This window comes from Meriones unguiculatus, chromosome 1 (assembly GCF_030254825.1).
Source record: "Meriones unguiculatus strain TT.TT164.6M chromosome 1, Bangor_MerUng_6.1, whole genome shotgun sequence".
Classification (NCBI taxonomy): Eukaryota; Metazoa; Chordata; class Mammalia; order Rodentia; family Muridae; genus Meriones; species Meriones unguiculatus.
In genome coordinates, this window is record NC_083349.1 from 34417562 (window position 1) to 34436447 (window position 18886).

At 46.0% G+C, this 18886-nt stretch overlaps 1 protein-coding gene across 2 annotated transcripts in view; it reads right to left on the reverse strand.

The window, feature by feature from the left end:
* Pcsk5 (proprotein convertase subtilisin/kexin type 5) overlaps window positions 1–18886 on the reverse strand; it is a 424706-nt gene that overhangs the window by 31735 nt on the left and 374085 nt on the right. Inside the window, exons 25-30 of one of the 2 annotated variants that reach the window (XM_060387268.1) lie at window positions 14267–14309; window positions 11115–11251; window positions 9589–9789; window positions 5526–5606; window positions 2664–2747; window positions 693–888 (exon numbers count right to left, since the gene is read on the reverse strand). In XM_060387268.1, the coding sequence (XP_060243251.1) occupies window positions 693–888; window positions 2664–2747; window positions 5526–5606; window positions 9589–9789; window positions 11115–11251; window positions 14267–14309 (742 nt within the window). The remainder of the gene's footprint in view (window positions 1–692; window positions 889–2663; window positions 2748–5525; window positions 5607–9588; window positions 9790–11114; window positions 11252–14266; window positions 14310–18886) is intronic. The other variant, XM_060387271.1, reaches the window with a different exon arrangement.

Consider the following 18886-nt stretch of genomic DNA (forward strand, 5'->3'; position numbering starts at 1 on the left):
CTAACATTGTCATGTGAGAGAATTGTCATTTTTGCTACATTTGTTACTTCTGGTCTGCTGTTCTCTGTCCTCATAGACGAATCCTGTTGGGAGGAGACTAAACAGTTTTTTAATTAGAGGGCTGAGAAAACCATAGCAATCAATAAGTAAGTAGCCACTATTACTGTTTATAAGTAATAACTCACCTCCTTGAGAATTTGGGTGAGACTCATATCTCGACTCTGCAGTCATGATGCAGATGAGAACTGAGAACATTCAATTACTGGTACAAGGTGGGAAAAGAATTGCCAGGTACCAGGCAAACAGGCTTTGGTCAACGAGGGGCCTCATGTGTGACAGCCCATACCACGTAGACTCTCTGTGTCGGAGGCTACAATATCTGAGTTTGCGTAAGAATAGTGGGTCACCCACGCAATGACAAAATGTCCTAACAATGTCCTTCTAAGAACACACCTCCACTGCTGTCCAATGCAGGTCACACAACTATTGTCACAGAAATCAGAGCACACGCCCTGACAAGTCACAGCGAGAAGTGGGTATCCGGCCTTATGGAAGTTTTGGTTGCTGAGGCCCACGGTGATGCCACGGTCAATGTTATCACGGAAGTGGGTACTGAGACTGTGAGAGATGGTTCCTTGAAGAGCTGCTCTGAGGAGGCTTGGGGCATGAGTCAGCGGGAGGAGGTGACTTACTCTGGGCAGCTGTGGTAGCACCTGCCATCGTGGAGAACCAGGGCGTTGTCCGGCGAACTCAGGCACTTTTGGCAAAGGTCAGCTCCAGAGCAAGAGGCACAGCCCTCGGCACAGTTTTCACAGTGGCCGCTCCTGACCGAGGGCCAAGTGCGCTGGGGACAGGAGTGAACACAGGCCTGCCCAAAGAGGTATGTACCTAGAAATCCGGGCATGAGGGCAGAGAATGGCTGTCATGGATGGTCACACACATTATGCAGAGGTTTCAATTAAAAAAATCTTTTCCAAAGTCCAGATATTTGCAGTATTTCAGATGTGATATACATTTGTCCTTTAATTAGGTAAATGTTTGGGAAGGAGATTGGTCATAGGGGGCTTTGGCCTGTTTCGTTTACACATTAGAGGCTGACCGCCATGGGGCTTCCCTTTGCCCTGATGACCAGTCCTGCCATCTCTGCAGTCACATGCCAGCCACTCCACAGAGTCCTCTTTCCTGCCTTCTCCCCAGCCCATCCGAGATGGATGAGGCTGACCCGGGAGCAACTTTTCTAGACATCTTCCCTTGGAACACAGTGTTCCGCTTCTATATGTGCTTAATCGGAAAGGAGGGTATTGTTACCTAAACAAACAAACAGACAAATTTGGGCCGGTGAGATGGTTCAGCACATAAGGGTGCTGTCAAACCTGATTAACTGAGCTTAAGCCCTGGGAAGCACACGGCAGAAGGAGAGAAACAACCCCTGCAGGCTGCCCTCTCAGCTTCACATACAAGCTGCAGAAGTAAAGGTTCTGGAGTTATAAAAATCTTTCAATACCGAGAATTGCTATACTTTTCCATTTTATTATTAGCTGTTTATTCTCTTATTTGTGTCTGATTTGTCAACCCAAGTCTATCATAGGAGTGTATGTATAGGAAAAACAGTACATGCAATTCCTGGTTCTGTTGTTTCAGATAGTCATAGAAAGCACTGGAATACAGTTCTGGAGAATGAAGGGGCCGATTGTGTCAATGACATTGTGCATTTCCACATGGCTTTGCTAATGATAATTTTTTTTTTTTTTTGGAGACAGGGTTTCTCTGTATAGCCTTGGCTGTACTAGACTCGCTTTGTAGACCAGGCTGGCCTCCTCAAACTCACGGAGCTCTGCTTGCCTCTGCCTCCCTGAGTGCTGGGATTACAGGTGTGAGCCACCACAACTGGCTCTAATGATAATTTTTAAAGATGTCTTTCTATTTAACGTTTAATTATGTTTAGCATGTGTCTGTGTGGATGCGCGTTTGAGCGCAGGTTCCCCGGGAAGGCCACAGCTATGAGACCCCCAGGAGCTGGAGTTCCAGGTAGCTGTGAGACACCCAGTGTGGTTGCTGGGACCTGAGCTCAGGTTCTCTGCAAGAGCAGTGCCTGCTCTTATCTACTGCACTGGGCCATCTCTCCAGCCCCTAATGGTAATTCTTGTGCGAGCACAACACTATGCTAATGTACTAGCTACATAGGCAATCTATCTTGGGGAAATTATTTATGCCCGGTGTTTCTATAAATAAGGTGTGTTTTTTAAGGAAACAAGCTATTCTGTTGCTACCCTTCCTTCCCCCTCCCAGTGTGCAGTGCAGAACAAAGAAGGAGACCATAGGCAATGAAATGCATTCACCAGTACGCTTCTCCTCTGCCTTAACTTCACTTGTCTTAGATAAAAGAACTAGGGACTCTTAAAACTGTGAGGCACCCATAGATTCCAGCAAATTCTGTGGCCAAGACAATCCAACGCCTCATCATGCTTTTGGAATAAGAAGCATTTCTTGGTCCTGGGAAGCTGATTCTGACTACTGGTGGCCGTTTAGTTTCCAGGAGCCACAGTGATGGGAGGTTGTGATGGGACTAGATCAGTATCAGGCATCTGAACACAAACCACCGCTCCCGCAGGAGTGATGACTGGGCCTGGGTTCAGCTACGCCGCCTCCCCCTCCACGCTCACCCGTATGACATGAAGTGCAGAGAGTCTCAGATCCATGGCAGGTTTTACAAGAAGAATCACAAGGTTGATCCTGCCTCGTTGTATCTGTAAGGACAAGAAACAAGTCGGACTTGGCCTTGTCTCATAGCGTCAGAGTGTTGGGAAAGACTCCACAGTAACTCAGCTCCCCTCAGGGCAGCTCCTGTTTAAAACTTTACACCAGCGGATCAGTGGTTATGACCCATTGCTACAATGTAGAATTTATTCATTCTTTCTCCTTACTCTCTTCTGGGGAACTGATTATAAAGAATTCCTTTGCAAATGGGCAGTGAGAAAATGTATCTCTATGGGACAGTCAGAACACTACAGGGGATGTTTGAGCTAACAAAGCTGGTTTTTTTTTGTTTTTTTTTTTGTGTTCACGCCATGTAGATGTCTGTCTTTCTGTCTGTGTGTATGTCCATGTGTTCCTGCATTTGTGTGTTTGCTCTCTCCTCCCAAGGGCGTTTGAAAGCAAGCTTTTCCAGGAAGCTACCTCAGAAGGCTCCGGGGACAGTTATTCATACATAAAGGACAGTCTCGCCCACCCCACTCAGTACACTCGGAGCTCTTCCCAGCACACCCCTTGTAGGGGAGCTAGTCCCTGGCAATCTTAATGGCCTGACCCCTTCCCCTCTGCCTCCCTCCTCTCCTTCTTGACCCTCTTCTCCTCCTGGGAGTCTGGTGTAGATGGCTCTCTCCTCACACCTGCCTTCAGATCCCAGCTTATGGGTGCAGTAACCATGGATACAGTAATTAAACTCCCAGAGTCCTACTTTCTGAGAGAGAATGGTTTCCCCCTTGTAGAACCATGAAGCTCAGCGAGACCGCGTGGCCTGCTTCATGCTGACAGCTTGTGTGAAGAGCTTACTCAGAGCAGCGCTCAGTGAGACTCTGTATGAAGTGGCTGAGTTAAGACAGTGTGTGTGTGTGTGTGTGTGTGTGTGTGTGTGAAGTGCCTTGGCGTGGTGGCTCAGTAACAGAGCTCCACTCACTCCCTTTCCTTTTCCTCAGTTGTTCTTCCACCCCATTTCTGAGGCTTCTTTAATCCCCCCCGACACACACACACTGGGGTCTGGGGTGGCCACTGGGAGGCTTGGCTTAGTTTCTATGGCTTCACTTATGGTTGATTACAAAGCTGCTGAGCCTCGCTGGGAAAGAGACTAAGATGGAGTACCGATGGATAGAGAGGCGTGACTGATGTCAATGTACCTGTGCAGCATGCACACGGAATGCACACAGCAACATGCACACACATACATAAGGCATGTGTGTCTAAGTGACTGCCCAGGCTGCCACACTGATGGGCAAGATTTTTCTCGTTTGGAGCAATAAGCTCACCCCAGCTTTACAGTACACAACAAAAAGCTGATGATTGACTGATATTTCCTTTTCCAAATGGGAGGAGGCACCTTGAACACCTAAGAAGCCCTATAGAGTGATGTGACAGCGGTTGTCACAAAAGTCCTCAGGCCTCCCAGGATGACAGTTCTGCTTCTGGTCCTTCCACCTGGAGACAGCACTTGACCATAAGAAGAGGCAGCAGGAAGGCAGCAGCATGCTGGGATGCTCAAAGAGTGACCGTCATCATCCCAAACCCTGAAAACCACACGGTGTCTGGCTGCAGGCTGACTTTCTCATCTTGTATTAAAATGTCTTGCCCACAAAGTTATGAGTTTGATTTTTTTTCATATTGTTGTGAAATTCAGTGGCTATCTACACATACATATTTTTCAAAATTCTATCTAACATTCTGGCAATTTTGCTGTTTTGCCACATAAAGTTGGTATAGGATTCTGCAGCGTCCTACTCTGTCCAGCAGAGGGGACTCTGAACAAGCAATTCACACTAAGCAGCAGCAGCAGCAGCTTGTAAAAGAAAACCTGAGGAAACCTTGACCTCGATCATGGTTCCCAGTTTTCGGGACTCTAGGAATTCTAACCTCGATAACACTGATAAAAGAGAAAAGGAAAACAAAACAAAACAAAACAAAACAAAACAAAACAAAAAGAAAAAAAGAAAAGAAAAGAGAAGAAAAAGAAAAAGAAAAAGTGAAATCTCTTCGACCAAGAAAGCAGTACCTGTTAGTCAGAGACAACTGTAAAAAGCCTGGGTCCTTATTTTCTTATTAAATAAATAATTAAGAGTCACATGATTCTATATCTGCACACTGAATCTATTTACATTGTTTATTACTTTGTGCTGAGGGCTTTGTTTTTATTTGTTACTGCTTTTTTTTTTTAATAGGGTCCTGCTATGTAGCCCAAGTACACAGACTCCTGTTTACTTGGGTTACAGGCACGCTCTGTTATGCTTGACTTGCCTTGTTTTCCAAAAACTCATCCTTTGAAGAGCAAGCTTTGCCAGTGCATTTTGTTCTCCTCGTTCCTTTCCACAGCTCTATAGCATTTTACTCTACGGATACAACACCCTTCACCTCTCTTGTAGCCATTTAGCTTTTCAGTCTTTGCTACTTCAAATGACACCACAGCGGCCAGGAAGGATTGTGCTGCTTCTTTCGCCTATTAGAGATTTGCTGGAGGTGGAGCCCAGGGAATCATGGTTGCTAGGCAGCACCCTATTGCTGAGCTCCGGCTGTAGCTACATATGGCCCTCATGATGGTCTTTCCTAGGCATAGTCAATTCTCAGCGCATGGGGAATGGCCTTTAGATGTAACAGGAACCTGCAGTTGGATCGCCCCGATCCCCCACTGATTTTCTTATGGCCCTCCTGTCTCCTCTCTCATGACTTTCACATTCCCATCGTCTTGGCTTTCTGGCTGCCAGGGTTGCTTTCTGCACAGTGGAGATGGCTGTGAGGTCTCCTCCCGGTTTCCCTGTTACCTCTTTTCATTTGAACTTTCCACCTTCGTTGTTCCTGCAGCAGGCTCTTCACCAAAGGTGGCTTTTCAGTGGGCACAGCTTCTTTTTATTAAAAAAAATAACAAAGTGTTTTGTTTTAATGATAGAAGGACCACGAAGAAGGTAAGCTTCACCCATGCCCCCACCTCCCAGAAATATCTGCTGTGTACTCTCAGCCACACAGATCCACCCTGAGAGGTAAGGGCTTGTGGACTGGAATCTCTCACACCCTCTTATAGGAAACTGAGTCCGCATGTGCCATTCAACACTACAAATTCAGATGTCCCCTCTTGCCATAGCCTTTGAAGGCATCTTTTTGATGTTTTGCATACGTATTTGTATGAATCACATTCCATTTTTTGATTACATTTGTAGATGGCTTTGCCTCACAGATCTGCTGTGGTTGTTACTATAATGAAGCTGCGTGAACATCTTTGACGGGATGCAAGAGTCTGGGTGTGAGCGTCCGGGTTGGTCAGTTAACGCCTGTGTTCTGGGACTGTTTTGTTTTTTCTGAAATCAATACTATTCCTCAGTGCCTCTCTGTCTCCCATCAATTGTTTTCTTTTGTGACCCAGAGAATGTGGCTCTGTAAGTGAGTTGTTGTTTTGATCGGGCCAAAGTGTCAGGAAATAGGACTCTTAACGTTGTGTGGGATGTCAATGATGTCTCAGGTCTGAGATGATGTATGTGGTGTCCTCGTGTTCACACTAAGTTTACAGACGAGGGGACTAAGGCTAAGCAGAAAGAGCATACTGACAGTTACACTGCAGTGAGCGGCCCGGCCAGGATTTGAACACAAGGCTCTCTGTGGTTATTCTTATTGTCACCAGTTTGCAGTGCTGGGATCCCAGCCAGGGCCTCATGCACAGGAGGCAACTGATCTATGATTAAGCCACACCGTAAGTCTCCTGGTCTGTCTATCTTTAAAGTCCGCTTCCCCTAGAGAGAGCTTTTTTGAGCAATTAATTTCCATTTTAAAGTCATCTGTGAGAGATCAAAGTGGTGCTTTGCTGGTGAGACAAGGCTGATTTGTAGTGTTGCCAATTTCTGTGGTGTAAACCTTTCCGCCGTAGCTCATTTTAGACTGTCAGTAGCCTGACAACGCACTTACACAGTTCCTGGATGCTGAGCAATCGGGGCAAGCCAATGTGAATGGTCCCTTTATGCCACTGAGGCAGAGTATAATTATTTCATGGGGGCTTGTGCATCCTGCACTCCGCTTTTCTATTGGTTAAGTCATTAAAGATGCCACCATCCTTCCTCTATGAGGCGACTATCCTCCCAGATAGATAAATCCCTTTTAGGAATCAGGTATCTGGGGCATTTTCAAAGTCATCTGCGTTACTGTTAACCAACATTTACCTCTCCATGAAGAGGTTGACTTTCTTCCCACAAGTTCACGGACGCCAGTATTTCCCAGAGCTTAGGAATTAAGATCAAAAGAGCAGCTAGCGATGAGTTGTTAGGATGTGGTCAAAGATAAAAAGTTCGTTCACCAAGCTGTGCTTTGTAGATTAGTCCTTCATTGCAATCTGTAATCAGAGCCTGCTATGACCTGGTTCTAATCAATGAGGGAAATAGGTGGGCTGGGGGACTCCCAGGCATGCTTGCAGAAACTTTCCGAGATTACCGGAGGAGAGAAACTTCAGAAGAGCAAAATGCTTTCACAGTGAGAGGGCAACAGTTTGCATTCCCAGGTCTGAGGAAGCCGTGCCTCTGGCCTGATGCTCCAGGCCTTTTTAACAACACTGCATGCAGATCACCTGTTCGGTACGTCTGTCCTTCAGGGACACTGCCCTGAGTCATCTTCACAGTTAGTGAGTGGGACAGAGGGCGGCCTTCTGTGGATATTTTTGGAGGCTAGAAAACATAGTAGAGCTGCCAGCCTTGGGGTGCAGGGGTCTTGGCTGCAGGATTGGCTTTGAAGGCTGGGGTATATGGTGTCTGCTCCATCCTTGGTCTTTTCAGGGGAGGGGAGCTCCCTCTCTTGGGAGTTGACAAAGATTGATGGCTGCTGTCACTGTCAGACTGGTTAGCCACAGTGCAAAAAAGGGTGGTGTGATTTAGTCTCAAGGTGACTTCCCGGAGCACAAGAGAGCCACGCTCATGAGCTGGCCATCACCTTTGGATCTGAACCTGATGTGTTCTGTTGGAAGTATTTCGGTGGAAGGAATGGGATTGAAGCTCAAGCCATCTTAGTGTCCCACCTACATCTGAATCTGTTTTCTTAAAAAGCCCAGACAACGAGGCTGAAGACCTTGATACCACCTAGGCGGCTACATTCTCTTGTAAACATCCTGTGATTTGTTCGGGCTTCCTCAAGATTGACCTAGAATGACTGAAATCTGTTCCTCATCATCCAAAAGGTGTGGCTAATTGGTGCTCGCTCTCTGGAACCCTCCACTCTCCTATTACACTCCTGACCTTGTTTTTAGGGGAAGAGGCAGGAGAAAGCTGTAGGCCTTGGCTCCAATCCTCTCCAGACTTAATGGAATGCATTTCCTATTTACTAGCCCTCTCAGCGCTTCAGCTTGTGAGGAGAAGGCGCACTGTGGCTTTACCTTGCTTAGTGAGCAAACATTCCTCCCTCCTCTCCGTTAATGCTCTGCATGTCTTATTTCATAGATCACAGAAATGGAAAGTGCAGCTATGCCATCGACTTTATTGCTTTTGTCCAGCCACGAGAAACATTCTTTTCTGCTCCCCAATTCCCTTATTAGTGTGAGGCCCCCAAATGGAATAAATTCTTCTTTTCAAAAACATTGCATTGTGATTGCAGAGGTGGGGGGGGGGGAGGGCCGTGGGGGTGGGTGGGTGTGGTGCTCTGACAAAGGGGAACAATCAAAGTCTGGTTTTTGCTCACAAAATGCGTAGTCCAGTTGAAGAGACATGTAATCATTTGGGGAATCGAGCCGGCTCTGACTCTTGGCTCCCTGCATCTTTTCATCATCTGGACGCCAGATAAAATACAGATGTTCAGAGCAAGAAACACAGCCCCAGACCGTTTCCCTCTTGGCTTGCACTACCTCTTAAAGCCCAAATGCCAGAACAACTCGTTTTCAGCATTTTGGCCCGGCTATAACTCACAGAAGATATCCCAGTCTGGATCGAGTAACTTTCTTAGCCCCGAGTCGGAAACAGCCTGGGGTGCTCTGGCTTTTGGTGGTTGTCTTAGGAGAGTCAGAAGTATCCTAGTGGACAGCAGCTGTGACACCCTTCCTCTGAAATCAGCAGGGGACCTTCCTCCTTGTCTTGTGTGGCTCCCTACAGCTGCCACCGTCTGTATACTGAGGGGACCCTTGCCCCCAAATCTGAGAGCACCTTTTATTTTTCCATAGTGTCACTGAATGTGAGTGAGTCAGACTCCCTTCCCCATGAAAAGGGCTTGGGTTTTTAACCTTCTAAGAGACGTCGTAGAAAGACTATAATTACCCTAAAGGAAGCCAATAGTGGGGCCACAAAAGGTGGAGAGGCCAAGTTTAAGGATGTGGAGAGGAATGAATGAGGGTCCTGTCAGAGTTCTCGCTCACTCCCACATTTCTTTTTCCTCCCTCCCACCTCCTCAAAAGACCAAGCTTTTGCCAGGTGGGGAGGGCAATGCCCCGTATCATGCACCTAACTAAGCAAGTCCAGTACCACTGAGTTATGTGCCCTCACCCCAGCTGGGGAGGGCAGCTTTCAAGAGACCAGTGTCAGCTCTCCAGCAAGCTTCTGAGTACCAATGTGTCAGGCCACCCCCAAGATGAAGGTCTCCTTCATTGTAGAGGTACAGGCACATGATAGAAGCTGTTCTGGAGCCTGTGAGAAGATGGGAGTTAGGCCACATCCTATGTCACCCTTTCCTTTCCTTCACATCATCCATATCTCACCCTCTGCTCTTCTTCCCTTCTTGGGCCACACACCTACTTCAGCTTCCTACCTGGGAGTTTCATAAGCTCCCTGAGACAAACATGATCCTCCCTCAAAACCCATTTCACAGAAACAGCACTGAAGAGGGAGGAAGGCAGAGACAATGTCGGGCCTCTCTCTGGCAGGTACTTACCACTCCAGACCTTGCTTTCTACCTGGGACCAGGTGGGCCAGACACAAGTCCCATTCCTCAGCTGCAGCCCTTCTTGACAGCTGCTGCACTGGTTGTAGCCCAATCCTGTGCAAGTCTCACAGGCTCGGTGGCAAGGCTCACACTTCCCCAACGCTTGGTCTCCATAGAATCCACGGCCACAATCCTGCACACAGCTGCCACCTTTGGAAGACCAGGGGAAAAGCATGAAGGAGTAACTCTGGCCAGCTGGGCTCTAGCACGTGGCAAGGCCAGATACTGAAGGACTTGACAGGACATTTTAATTGCATGTGTGCAAACCAAGATGGCTTTAGGTTATTCCAATCAAAGACTATGTTTTAATAAATGCAATACTTTTTTTTCTCTTTTGGCCATCGGTTTAAAAGGCAAGGAGCTTTGAAGAAAGATTTTTAACACATCTAAGCCTTAATAAACTACAACAACAACAACAAAAATGAACCTATGAAGAGAACAATTGAGGCACACGCCTTTAATCCCATCACTTGGAAGGTAGAGGCAGGAGGATTTTTGCGATTTGAGGCCAGCCTGGTTTAAACAGCAAGCTCTAGGACAGCCAGGATTGCATAGAGAGATCTTGCCTCAAAAAAAAGAGAGGAGGGGAACTATTGAAGGGTTGGGGAGATGACTCAGGCAAGAAAGCGATTGCCTTGCAAGCATGAAAACCTCTGTTTAGATCCCCGAAGCCTACATTTAGGTTGGGCCCTGTGGCTACGGTGGGACCCCTTGTAATTGCAGTGATGAAGAGGTAGGAGAGGGGGACAGGTAGATTCCTGGAAGTTCACTGGCCAATTGATTATCCCAGTTGGCAAAGTTCCAGGCCGCTGAGGGTGCCTGTCTCAAACAAAAGATGGAAGGCAACCTGAGGCTTTTCTCTGACCTCTACAAGCAGGCCAGACACATGAGTGCCCGTTTTGTGTACACACACACACAGGGGAGCGAGCAGCAGAGAGGGAGAAAATACGAGCCACCAACTCACTGAGGATTGTCTGTGGTGGTCTCCATTCTCAACACCCAAGATCACTGTGCCAGTCCCCAGGTGGAAGACTCATAGTAAAATTCTTTCCCAACTATCTTTCCAGCATGGTTAATGGGCTGACCAAAACTTAAGACAAGGGGTCTTGTTCAATTACACAGTGCATGTGAATGTGTAACATGATTTTCTTTTCCTTTCATGACTGCCAGTCATCCCCTTTCAGGGCTCCCCCTTGTATCAGTGCCCCTCTTTTCTACTCAATTCTCTTGTTTCCATCAACTTGGAGATACTTGAGATTAATTAGTGAAATGTGAACTATGCTTCAGCACTAAATGCAGAAGGAAGCAGTTCAGGCTAATGTTTATTTTCAAATCACATTAACATTCCTCTCTGGACCCTAGGCGCCAGCACACAGAGATGCTGAAATCCATCGCAGGACTGCTCCTATTGCAGCGACGGCCTGCGGGACCCCCACAGCCGCTTCTTCCCGGCGGGTCACCCTCTTCCAGCTTACCTGAGAGAAAGAAGCCCTCCTCACACCAGTAGCACTCGTGCTCGTCGCAGCTGCTACAGTCAGTGCCGCAGGCCCTGCATTCCCGTTCAGCGAGGAAGGTCTTCTCAGGGCAGGCTTTATAGCAGCGCCGCTCAAACCTAGGGGGAGACGGCGCCATGTTTACGTGAGGTGGGCTGGCATTGTGCTAGGAACCACGGTGGCTTGATTTCCTCATGCTCGCTTATCTGTTGTACACTGACCAGGCAGTCCAGGGCAGAAACTTGCACTTTGTCCTGCCAGTTCAAATCAAGTCACTTCCTCCCTCCTCTGGACCTCTGAGGAGCCCTTTACCAGGGCGGCTGGGTGGACGCTGGAGGAGAGGGTCACTGAGACCGTTTTATGGGGTGCTGGTTGTTAAGTATCAGTGATTCAAATCTGTGCACACATCCCACAGGGAAGACATTGTTCAAGGGAAACAATGCTGAAGCCTCAAGAGTCCAGCTTCTCTTTAAAGGTAGGACCTGGGTTTCAGCCAACATTTGTTGGACTAGGTAGCTTTCCCAGTTCCCTTAGAAAGTCAGAGGCAGCCCAGCGTGGGGTTCAAGCCACTTACCGGAATGTCTGCAGCCGGATCATTAAAAACAGGGACGTGCCTTGACATCATCAGTACATGCTAACATGTATATACCTATGCATATACACATATGGCTTCCTGTGTAGATGATCTGCTGTGCTCATTACACAGCAAGATGCTGTAATTCGCCCGGAGGAACTGTGGGGTGAAGCTGACTTTTGCCCTTCAGTAAATTTCAAAGCTTCAGTAGGTCACTGGGGGAAATGTGTGCATTCCTTCTTAACAGCTTATATTGTACAGCCCTCATCCACTAGTCATCCGTGCTAAATAGTCTGAAATGTCAGAAACGTGTGTTCCCCGAAACAGTTCTCTCATGCTGTGTCTTAGTGTTATAGGGCATGCTATTTCTGCCTATTTCTTTCTCAAAGGGTTTAATGAAACACACTCAGTGGTGATCTGGTGAGTGTCATGTGTCAGGAGGGTGGGGAGGAAGCAGGTGCAGGGTAGGAATTTGTCCAGGGGTCAGATTGAAGACTCACTGAGGACAGAGTTGGATTGGAGGGACATGGGAGGGGGCGTCAGAAGAAAAAGGATATAATCTCTTATTGGTCACTGTGTGTGTGTATGTGTGAGTGTGTGTGAGAGAGAGAGAAAATGAGAGAAGAGAGAGACACAAAGAGAGGAGTAGGAGACAAAGGAGAGGGAGAGAGAGAGGAAAGAAAGAAAGGAGAAAAAGAAAGAGGAGAAAAAGAGAGGGAATAAGATTAACTTCTTCAGTTCTTCATGTACTGTTTTGTGTCCCTCTCATTGACCTCTCTAAGAAATGCCTGCCATTCATCTTTGCTTTGAGAGCCTTTGCTGTAGCTGTCGCACATGATATGCTGTCGGTTATCTTCTAATTAAATATCATCCAGTTTATCTCCTAATCATCAACCTGGGGCCTCTTCATCATCCCTCTGTATTTTAATGTGTTCGTTTATAGTCCTGAGAGTCAAACTCAGGGCCTTGCACAAACGAGGTGGTGTCCTTCCACTGAGTTGTAGCCCTGCTTTTCATTCTCTCTAAAATGGGAAAACTAGATGAATGAGTCAGAATGATAAGACAATATAGTCACTGCAGTGACCAGCCATTCGAGGGAAGCTACATTACCACGAGAAGACTTAAGGGCAGGGGCTGCGGGGATGGCTCAATGGTTAAGAACACCAGATGCTCTCGTAGGGGACCTGCATTTGTTTCCCAGGATCCACATGGCAGCTCACAACCATTTATTACTCCACTTCCAAGTATGCCTACTTCTTCGTGCCGTGCATACAAGCAAAACACTCCTGCACATAAAATAAAATTAGATTCCTAATCCCCCAAATCTGAAAATGCTTCCAACTTAAGAACTTTTTGAGAACTAACATGATGCTGCAAAGTTTTGTGTCATGCACTAAAGCGTGTTTTAAATCTTGTATAAGATGATGCACTGATTATGCACCTCAGGTATATGTGAAGCATGGATTCTAGCTTGAGACATAGCCCCTTCCCAAGAGATCTCATTTTTATGTAACCATTCCAATATCTGAAAAACAAACCTGGGAAATCTGAAATAATTCTAGCCAGGCACTTCAGCTGAGGGGTTCTGCTGGAGCCGTAGATTGGCTCGTCCTTTTGACATGCTTTAGCTTGCTGGACTTCTCTTTTCTCTCATTTTGCTCACTTCTTTCACCATTGTTTCAGATGCTAGCCTGTTCTGAGATCCTAGAATCTGCCAGGGGGAGACACTATGGCAACAGAAGGTGATGACCCATAAAGATGGAGATGTAGGTTTGCCACTAGTTTTTGGTGCCGAGGGAGAAGAGCACCAGAGCCTCCCTTGATCTTCTCTTTCTGTCTCCTGGACATGATACAAATCCCAAGTTACATATAAGCTTGGTGAAAGATGGAGAGAAGAGGATGTGAGAGCTGTGGGTGGTCCGGTAGGACCAAGCTATGTGGGCTGTGTATTAGTCTGACCTGCCCTTTCCTTTGTGTTGGTTTTCTTTTAGCACAGGCAGTTGTGCAAGCTGGATGGGAGAGCAGCTTGGATAGGAGGTGATGTGGAAACATGCAGAGCTGGCTTTTATAGGTTTGTATGGGGGAATGTTAGTCTGATGCTTATCTGCATTTCATTTTAGCTAGTGGTCCAATGTCTCTCATCACCCAGGGGGCAATTAAGAGGTAAGTGTCACACCTGGCTTCCCTTGGAGCATCTGACTCTGGTTAGGTACAAAGTGCCCACACAGACATTGGGAACCAACTCTCTTGAAGGCAGATGCATTATTAAAGCCCATCCATAAAAAGCAGGATTTGAATGTTTGGTGACCCATGGCAAGATTCCTAGACACCGGTGTCAGGATGGATGACTTCAGGATCAAGAAGGGGAAGGCTTCCTTTCAAGACAAAGAAAACATCTGGAATCTCACACGAAAGCCAAGACTCACTCATTAAGAGCCCACACAAGACTGTGGCTTCAGGACGAAGGACCCCTGGGCTTTAATCACTGGAGTTAGGATTAAGTCAGTTATGCTTAAGCTGCAGAGAAGTCAGTGTCGTGAACAGAGAGGGCCACACTCACATGTAATATCCTGCAGCACACGAGGTACAGGCTCCCGGATCACCTGGGGAGACAGAAATCACAATCGTGAAAAATTATGATCGCCAGGAGTTTGTTATTTGGAAAATTGGACTTCGGAAAAGTTGTGGTTGGAGGCAGCTAATCTTCTAGTATATTTTTATGAAATGTGCTGCCCAGAGATGATATTTGAACAGATTGCACCATTTTAATTAGTTACATAAAGCACACTGTAATTTATCTTTACCAAAGGTAGTAAAATGAAACTTCTCATTAAAAAAACAAACAAACAAACAAACAAACAAACAAACTTGGTGTCAACTTTCAAGGAAGAATAGGCCTAGGGCTACTGGGTCTTCAAATTCCAGATCAACCATGCTCCTTGTTGGGAACCTTCCAGCCTTAGAGCTGGGAGCTTAGTTCAGAGTTTGAGTACTTATGGAGCACAGACCCTCATCTTGGTCCCCAGCACTGCAGAAACAAAGCCCAGGATCCCTGTAGCCTCTGCTGAAGTTGGGTGTCAGGCCTGTCTACATACACGTTTGAAATGAGCTACCAGCTTCCAACCCCAAGACCCAGATACTCTCATGCACTTAGGCAGATGCCCACCAATGGGATGAAGTATCACTGGGGAGTCTCCTTAGAAATTGGAACAGATTTTTCCCCCAAATAACCCTCCCCAAACCCCCCAAAATCCCACTTTGTGTTTTTCACTTTATAACATTCTGAAAGAAACTGTTTTGTTTTCTTTAGTCATAATGATTCAACATGCTCCTGTTGGCTCAGAACATGCTTTTGCTTCGCTCCTTTCAATAAGAGTCATCACCCAGAAGATGCTACTCTTGAATCTGGTTACCGAGGAGATTCTATCGCCTGTGCTGGCCTCAAGTTCTTCCACGCAAGCCCTTCTGGCAGTTCTTCCTTCCATCTGACCTATAACCCACTCTTGCTCCTTCCATTTGCACAGGAGATGAAGAACAGCTTCTTCCTAAATGATTTCTTTTGGCACATGAAGATTTTTAACTTCAGTTTACTTTAGGCAACTTTAACTTCACTTAAACTGAAACTACTATAGCCTTGAAATCACTGGAAAAGCTGTCCTTTCTAAGCTGTTCTAAGCTGTCCTTCTGCTTATCTGAAAACCTGATGGTTGCAGGGGAGAGATAACCCCACCCAAGGTTTTAATCACAGACTTGTCTTGACCCCGCCTAGGGAGGGGTGTCATTTGAACCAGGCATTACATATTGAACTAAGACATGAGAGCAGCGCAGACATTTTATGGTACGACTCTTTGAAGATGCTTCGCTACCTCACAGATAAGCAGGGAACCTCAGAACTTTCTGGAAACAGCCTGATGATGGGTAAAGAACACTGACCTGGGAATTGGGATATTCTTGTCTAGTTTGAAGCTTTTAACACAGCCTTAAATGTCTTGTGAATGTGAATAAAAATCATCATATTTTCTAGGTCCTGGTCTTTGCGGGTACAAAATGAACTGGTTGGACAAGATGCCTGCTGAGACTCTCTGAAAGTTGAAGATTACAAAACTGAATCTAGCAGAAGTTGGGAAACTCTGGCCCAATCAAGAGCCAGATCCATTTTTGTCCACTAATGTTATATTAGAACACTCCTAGACTACAGTATCATCGTAAGTGAATAGCTGCATCAAAGACCCAAGTCTGGGCTCTTTATTACTTTACAGGAAAAGTTTGCAAAATCTGGCTAGAGTATTAATCAGTTTGAGACTCCGTTTCATTCAGCTTTTCTTCTTAGAGTTAGAACCTTATTTGTTTAGGGGCCTCCTGTTAAGTTCCTTATAGAAGCAGTGTAGTTGGAAGGCTTGAACAGAGACAAAGTAGCTGGGCATGAGTACCCGCCTTTGATCGCAGCACTCAGAGGCAGGGGTAGGGCAGATCTCTGTGAGTTCCAGGCTAGCCCAGTCTACATACAGAGTTCTAGGCCAGCAAGAGCTACACAGTGATACTCTGTCCCAAACAACAATAAGAAGGAGCCAAAATAACCAAGAAGGGAGAGGTGGTTCTGCTGGAGGCTATGATGATGTGCTCTGACAATGGAATGGTTTTTAGTATCTGCATCAATGTAGTTTGTAACAAGGTAAAAATAGGATGATGAAATGAGCCTAAAACCAGGCTAATGAAGTGGACCCAGGGACCTGGAACTAGGTGCTAGTGAGAAGGAAATACTCTCTGGCCTTCTTGGGAACCTTATGGGGTTGCTTTCTCCTTTCATACTGTACAAAATGGGGGGTCTGAGTGTATTTTCAGGGGTGCAGAGGCCTCCAGACACCAAGGCTAGTTCAGTTTTCACTATGAGTCTATTTCTGCATTCATAGTCCATCTTCCCAATACCTTGCTTCTACTCAGCCTGCCTCTGGGCAGTTCGATTTTCCCTGCCTGTCCCAATGAACATACTTGACTCTGACAGTTTTGCTAATTTAGCGAGGGCTGGGGGAAATTCTAATCCTGCTCACTAATGTTATGGTCATCTCTCCCATCTAGGAACTTAATGAGCTTGCTCTTTGCTCTTTTAAGCAGGTCGCTCATGAAAATGTTAAATTGAACCAATCCTCAGAAATGTGCATACCAATGTAGTTGAATGCAGAAACTTTTACAGCCTGGTTGCACAGAGAATTTGGTTTCTTTATGACAGTTTGCACACATGAATAATGCACAGGTTGGGAGCTGAGGCCACTAATAGCTTATAGATGCCTGTTCCCTCCCCCCCCCCCATTATTATCGGTTGTTCTAAAGAATGAGAATCCTTTAAAAACATTTTTTCCCCACTCCAGTGGATCTACAAGTCAGACATGGACTAAACGGACTTAGCTTGACCACTGAGAGGCAGCTGTTTGTTGGGTTAAGGAAGATGGCAACAACCTTCTTCCTGGAAGGTGACCCCAAGTCAACTCTCATTGAACCGGAAGGCGGGGGTCACTTAAGGAGTAGCATCCAGTGAGTGTTGTCTGGGAGTTGGGAGGGGAAAGAGGAGTATAAATCAGCCAGAATGTTAACTGTCTTGGAAGATGTTATCTAAAGGCAGACGTTTAGGCAGCTCTGGTTATTTGATCTTTTCAAGATTTTTGAACTGAGGACTTGTATTGGCCAGTGAGAATTCAGAGAGAGAGAGTCTCAGACATTCAGAAACAATGCTATCAGAAACAATTAGTGGCTCATAGCTGGTCACATCCCACAAAGGAGATGGTTCAAACAGAGCCTATTCAACATAGGACCTATTTTCTCCTTCCAGAGAAGGTACATGTTAATTGTCTTATTTTCAGGAGGGTGGGTGGGCAGGACTGAGATACCTTCACCATTCCTTGGCTCATGCTTTGACTGCATCCTTGGGGAATTATCGTTACTGGACCTCATCACAAACTCCTGTTTTCAAGGAAACATTGGCACTGGTTCTCAGGAGGATCCCAGTGGTCAGTGACAGTCTCTGTCAGGGATGTTTTGATCTCAGCAATGCTCACAGCCTTCCCTTCCCCATTGGATGGGAGTCAAGTAGGACCATGGGAGGGGTTGCCCACATATTTCCTATAAACTGTATTAAAAGGGGGGGTTTCCTTTTGAATTGAGATGGAACTCTAAACATTTTAAACTGCTAGTTTTACAACTTACATAAACTTTGGGTTTTATAACTAAGGGAGCATATAAGTTAAAATATATAAATTTGTTTTATCAAAAAATTTTCTTGCATGGTTATTTACTTAGGTGAGATAGAAAACTTGGCATCTTAAGGGCTGGCATTTGTTATAGAATATGTGTGTCAATTAGCCGTGTTGTAGTAACTTCTTAAGCTAGTTGCTTAAGAAGACTTGAACACAGGGGACATTTATGTCCAGGTCCTCTTAACCACCCTGTGGCTCTTTCCCTGTGATAGCCAGACCCTGGTCTACCCTCCTCACTGAAATCTTGTGTCTCCTTACTGTGAGGTGTTGCTTACTAATGTGGTCCAGGAGGAGGACTAAAGAATATACCAAATGTGTGTCTTCAACCCTAGGTCCCCAACTCCCTTAGGTGTTGGTCGTTTCTTAAGTCACTTCCACTGTGACTCTTTCGGGCTACATTTATAAATGTTCCATAAGACATTATCTATTCTTTTGTAAATCAGGATAGCCTGGTGTCTGCTTCCCCCCCCCCCCCCATGATCTCAGTGGCTCTGTCACCTTCCCTGGTCCAGTCACCGGGTCTCTAACTGAACTTTGGGATCTTCTGACCAACGTGGCCAGTGACTCTAACACTTAGGTAAGTAGTGGACCAAAGTTATCTCCAGTCAGACTACCTAGATTTCTAGCTCTACTCATCAGCTTCACCAACAATGGCAATCTCACCTGGCAATCTCCATATTTTTCTACTGATGACCCCATTGGATTAAAGACAACTAATATGAATTATGTGTGTATAAATTATCCATTATTAACATCATCATCTATTATGTATTAGCACATGAATATTTTCATATATTTAAAAAAGTGTGCTAAGTTGGAAATTTGAAGAGGATAGCATAAAAGCAAATGTGACTGTAACGTTTTGGTTTCTCTGAAATCCAGAAGGTTGTGTTGAGCAGTGATCTGTCTGTGGAGACCAGTGGCTTTGGCTC